The following is a 6,258-nucleotide window of genomic DNA, read 5'->3' on the forward strand; positions in this document are numbered from 1 at the left end:
AAAACATTGGTTTGTATAGACAAGTCAAATAAAATTGATCATTATAATGGGTGAATCTCTCTCTCACTCTCTCTCACACACACATTATATATATATATATATTATGAGTGTGTAAGCAACTTTAATGATTAGGATTAAGGGAAAATTCCTAAAAAGGACCAAATGAGGAAAGAGAAAAAAGAAATAGCCCTTAAATCATCAAGTTTCCCAAAATGTCCCAAAGAATTTGTACTGGGTCGACGCAATTTCTTTAAAGAACTAAAACTAGTAACTTAACAAATTATGAATTATTACTTGATTTTTTTAATAACCATGAACATACAAGCCATAAATTAGAAATGCAAACCCTGAATTAAAAATACAAACCATATATTAAAAATACAAATAAACCTTAAAATACAAGTTGACCATGAGGAAGTACTCAATACAAATCCAACTTCTAGCCTTATTAGTAATATATTTTTCTCTTTAGAAGGACAAACCAACATCTTCATGATGCAATATGCTATGAAGAATTAGAATTTAAACACTCATAGCATTTACGAAACAAGACTTGATATTATCTTGCATTTCTTTTCCAACATTCTTTAAAGTATCATCATATTTATAAATTACTTCAATTACGCGTCCAAGGTTGATCACACGCATTTTAAGAGCCATAGAAATGTCTTTACACATAAGCAATTCGCGGTTCATATCTTTCCATGCATCTTCAACTCTTTGCTTGAACAAATCATAGACATATTCCTCTTTCACATCATGTTCCTTCATGTAGCATTCAATAGTCGATACAACATGCTTTCTTTTCCCTTCCTCCTACGGTTTATAAACTTTACTAATTACTGACGTTATCAAAACTACATTAATATAAAAATCAAATTATAGATGTTAAATACAGAGTTGATTGATTACTCAAGGTTGTCTTACAAAATGAAGAGAATACAAAAAACCTTGTAATCAAAAACCGTCCTCTAGGCTAATATTAATAAAAAGCTATATGTTTGGTCATTCACACGCTAATCCACACAAAAAATTTTAAATTAATGTTACATTAATTAGATACATATAAATTTAGTAACTGTTAATTTATTCTATTTTATTTTAACTTTCCAGTCTAATTCCTAATTTAGTAAAATTACAACCACAATTAACAACATACTAAAATAAAAAACAATCAGATTAGAAATAATTACTGTCTATCGTATAAATTATATTTTCCATTTTTTATAACTAAATAATCTTATATCGTGTTTTTTTTCTAGACAATTTTCAAAATATTAAAATGTTATTTTTACTATAGTTTTTATTAATTTTAATCAATCCATTATTAACACAATAAATAATTACCTAATTTTAAGAATTTTAATTTAACTTTTAATTAAAAAGTATATTGGCTTTACTTAGTTGGTCGATTAAAAATAAGAATAAAAAAATCTCAAATTAGTTTATATCACAAAATATATAATGCTTAAGGAATCTCACTGATTTGAGTTTCCTTATTTGTTCTATTAACATTATATATATAACGGTTTTTTTGTTTATATGTTACGTTCTTAGAAAATCAGTGTCGTTTCAAAACAAAACAACAACAAATAATCTCAGTTAAAATCAACTAGTTGTTTATTTTTTATTATTGTAACTATGTTGTACAATGACTTTGTATTAATAATGTATGATAAGTATATTGCTAAATTGTATTTTAATCATTTTTAAATTAATTAGTTACACGTGCAATGCACGGGTCTCAAGCTATTAATAATATACGTTCAAATACAAATTTGTATGTACCTTGTGCCCGATAATATCATCCATAATCCTACTAATTACAGATGCGGCTACTACAAGAGGAGGAAATTTAAGAGCCCATTTGAAAGCTTCTTCTATGGCTGTCTCACCCATGCTCATAAAACACGACGTTGCAAGCATTTTGTAGCCACCGGTTTCGATTGAAACAGATTCATGCTCTTCTAGCGTTGGTACATATCCCTCATTCAACCATTTTGCTTCATTCATGTAATTTCTACTCAAGTCTTTCATCTACATAAGAGATATGATACATTTACTTCAGTTCAATCAATATTTGTATACAAAGAACATTACAAACATAAAGAAACTAAAAACCAACCGCCTCTTTCGCATAGTCTACTTGATATGCCTTTCCTTCACTTGCCATGATTTCCTCCATTTCACCATAAGTATCTAAGAGCATTTTGTATATCATCTTCATGTAATCGGGAAGTTCATCGATGCAAGTAAGTGACCACCTATAATTAATGTGTAAGGCCAAAGGGTTATGACTTGCGATATCAAATTAAGAAACCCGTTATATTTAATGGTCAAGTGATAATTTAAAGCCGACATGGTTTCCAGATCCGAGACGAGAGCTGCAACACACGTTTAACTTCAATGGGAGGAGATCTTCTAGTTTATTTGTATTAGTTAGACTATAAATAGGGACTTGTTGTCTTTGTTTATGTGTGTTTTTTTGTAAGATGTAAATCACCACCCAAGGGGAGCTCACCTTGGGTGGGTCGGTTCGTTCTTAATATATTCAATCTTTTAACCGACAATGAGATCGTTCATATTTTATCATTATGTTTATTATTATGTTCGGTCGTTTGATTTACCGCACCCGTCTCGAAAACCGTGTAAAGAGCAAATCCGTTCGAGTGGTCGTTTTGGGCCCTACATAATGTATGCATAAACAATAATTTTGATAAATTATTTTGATTTATGTCCGGATTATACATGTTTGACACTAAGGGCATATTGTTGGTGTAGGCATGTGTTTACATACCTTTGAATTGCTTCTGTGAAAATCTCAAGTTCTTCATAAGTACCATAATTATCATAAGTGTCATCTAAAACTGTTGCCATTTTTATCACTTTTGTTAAGAAGATCCTAGAACGAGAATATTGAGGTTCAAAGTAGACACCAACTACCCAAAAATAGAGTTCAACTAGTCTGTCTCTTACAAAATGTAGATTCTTTGTAGGCTCAAAATCTTTCCACCATCTACAATAATATATAACACAAACACCACAAAAAATGAGCAGCATTTCCAATCTTTAGTAATAAAATGAAAGGTGTCGTATGACGTCGTAAAGTGTAGCATGGTCATGTAAGGTTGTCTTACGATGTACGAAGGAGCAAATAAACTTACTTAGAAAGTTGGCTAAGCTCCCTTTTATGAAGAGATTGAAGCCGGTTAAAATCCAACTTTGCGAGTCTTAGTAAGGATTCATCATGTGAATCTTTTTGTTCATAGAACGGTATGTACCGTAACGCATCTAGTCTTGGCAACCTTTTCCATATAGGCCGCTCTAGTGCTTCCTTTATGTGTTTAGAAAGAGAAAGGCTACAATTCCACCGAATAGGATCATTTGTTATTTTTTCAAGTCGGCTTTTTGAAAAAAGAAGAGCGTCATCTAGAACTGCCTCGCCTCGCACCCGCATATAGGTTGCCTCATATAACTCAAGCATGCCATTGATATCACTAGTTAAAGATTCCTTAAAAGTTCCCTCATTGTCCTTATATTTATTGAAGATATCTGATTTTGTTAATATGAAAAATGTTAAAATCTTATGTATTGTGATTAACAATTGAACATCTATTCACTAACCACATGGAACATTAAACCCTTGTTGTCGAAGGAGTCGAAACCAAAGTGAAACGCTACCACCATTCCAATCATCACCATATAGAGTGTAAATATGGCCCAAGGCTAGCTCAATCTCTTGTTCAAAACAGTAGCCAATGCCGAGGCGTTGGATATCGTTAATTAATTTCAACAAGTCAGTATGTTTGCTCGGGTCATCCAAGGCTACCTGTATTTTTTCCTTCACTTCTTCTTTCAGAGTCTGGATTATTGGCTCTATTGAAACTTCATCTTCTTGCTATATTTAATGGTTGTCAAATCAAAGAGAAGAGCAATTTACAAGTAAGATCATAAGCACACTAACATGCACATTGATCATTTTCCCAAACCATACCATTAGAGGATAAAATGTTGGGTTTTTGGAGGTTTGGGATCGGTTTGGGCCTAGTTTATTTGAAGACTTACTATTGAGTTTAATAAAGATAGAAGACATGAGTGATTTTGGGCTGACCTTTTATATATTTATTTGGGGTCGTTTATGTTTTCTAGTTTCCTAAGCTAGAACCCCTAGAATAGTCTATATATATTGTAATCCTTGTACTTGTATGCTCCCATCATGAGAGTAGGACGACAATAATAAATTCTTGGTTCCAACAAATGGATGCGGGTCAGTTTAGAACTAACAACGTAAATTCTTGTGTCTCGTGTTTATTTATTTTTTGCATTTTGATTGTGTTGATGTTTAGAGCATGTCTGGGATTGAGTTTGAAACCGTGAATTGCCTTATTGGCTTTTTCAAAAAACCATTTTGAAAAGCCTGGATTTGAGGCTTTTAGAAAACTGTTTTTTAACACTTTTAAAAAGCTAAATTAAAAGGAATTTTTGTGATTGCCAGACACAATTTAACTTATTGGCTTTTTGAAAAATCCAATAAAGTGTTTTCAAACTCAATTCCACACATGTTCTTACTCTAACTGAGATCCTAACCTATATTAGTAGAGTTTATGTTTGGTCGTCTCAATCTTTTTGGAGGCCCAAAACACATAATATAATTGGATCCCTTTTTATAATAACAATTGCTTTAGATCATGTGACTCCTATGCTTTCTATGTCTCGTATAATTGCAGACCACAAACTCTATCGACAAACAATTTCAAAACCAGAATTACACACATACAGTTTGTTACTTTATAAAATTTGGGCGCCTAGAAGAAGTGAAGTCCTATAATCCATTAATTCTATACCCCTTAACCACCCCTGAGTTTATGCACTAGTCATGTAAGAACTTGCTTCAATAATTAAATTTGAATAATTGTTAAATTTTTGGTAGCTGGCATAAGTTTAACAGAACAAATGTCAGTTCAAGTCTTAAACATCAGAATTGTAGTTTTTTAAGTCCACTGTGCGTACAAAAATTCACGAATGTTTATCTTCATTATCTTTTCATGAAATTTATACTTAATAAAAACGAACGAACCATAACACATACAGATTTATGCTTGTTCAAGCAAGTTTTATTAATTATTTGACTCTCGTTTTTCTTATTAAAACAGTTAAATATATAAATCTCCTCTTTCTATTTATAAATCAGATTAAATATTTTATAAAAAACAAAATTGTAAACTCGGTGTCTCGATCCACCAGAACATTTGTATCATTGCTGGTGGGTTCGTTGGAAAAAATTTTGGCCAGCATTTTCACCTAAGAGTACTACGTATCGAGTATTTAAGATGACCATGTGGTCGACGTAGCCACATAAATATCACATAGTTGCGAACGTTCTCGTATAGAAAGTGATAAAATTGCAACATTAAAAGAGTGGTACAAAAGATCTTAAGGGGTGATTTGGAGGATATGTAAAGTTAAGGACTAATAGTTAGTTTATTATTTTTAGATTTTACTTAATTAACTTTCCTAATTCCTAGGTTTGTTGTTCCTTAAATTATTTGTCAATATATAAAAGGCGTGTTAAGGTTATGTGTTTCTTGTATCAGTTTTTCATTTCTTGTTAGTCAATACTCAGTAGCATATAAGAAAACAAATTGGAGGGCATATGTTATATACAGTAAAGTGTTATACAATTATCATAATTACATATTATTTAATAACTTTTCTTTGTATTACACTAAAATGTTAATTAATAATATGTAACATTATAGGTTTTCATTATTCTATGAAACCATAACTTTGTTGTAGTGTCATACCTCATCATAGACAAGAAACTGATCTCCCCAGATACTTGGATGAAGGTTGGTTACGGAGCGAACAACCGCTGTCTGTTTAACTTCCATGTTTGAGAAGTTATTTGATGTTTCTCTGATGATGATCTACATTTGAATAGGTATTTATAGAGGGGTAGTGGAGAAAAAGGCTCAAGACATGAAACCTAAAGGCTGAACCACAAAAAGAAAAAATCTAAAAGTTAAATAGAGTGATAATAAGTTTTTGTTCGGGGTGAGCTTGGTATTAGTACTAATACCGTTATCGAAAATACCAACGACGAAATTGACAAAAATGGATATTGGTACCGACAATGAAAATGTTCAGCACAGGGCATTGTACGTATACCGAAGGCAAAAGATCAATACCGTGTTGTACCGATCCCAAAACCTTAAAATGTATGTATCAGAAGTACCCGTATCTTTAATTCCTCCTGCA

The 6,258-nt window shown here is 31.7% G+C and overlaps 1 protein-coding gene across 1 annotated transcript; it reads right to left on the reverse strand.

The window, feature by feature from the left end:
- Window positions 1–323: 323 nt before the first annotated feature.
- Window positions 324–5,899, reverse strand: LOC143594129 (sesquiterpene synthase TPS1-like). The gene is made up of 7 exons (XM_077073517.1): window positions 5,805–5,899; window positions 3,625–3,898; window positions 3,165–3,552; window positions 2,798–3,016; window positions 2,126–2,264; window positions 1,789–2,037; window positions 324–816 (listed from the first exon to the last, which is right to left on the reverse strand). The coding sequence occupies exons 1-7, from the start codon at window positions 5,889–5,891 to the stop codon at window positions 523–525; spliced, it is 1,650 nt and encodes a 549-aa protein (XP_076929632.1). The 5' UTR covers window positions 5,892–5,899; the 3' UTR covers window positions 324–522.
- Between the last annotated feature and the right edge of the window lie 359 nt (window positions 5,900–6,258).

The sequence above is a fragment of the Bidens hawaiensis genome, unplaced genomic scaffold, assembly GCF_021521415.1.
Source record: "Bidens hawaiensis isolate Kalapana, Puna unplaced genomic scaffold, B.hawaiensis_p1.1 tig00043105_1, whole genome shotgun sequence".
Classification (NCBI taxonomy): domain Eukaryota; kingdom Viridiplantae; phylum Streptophyta; class Magnoliopsida; order Asterales; family Asteraceae; genus Bidens; species Bidens hawaiensis.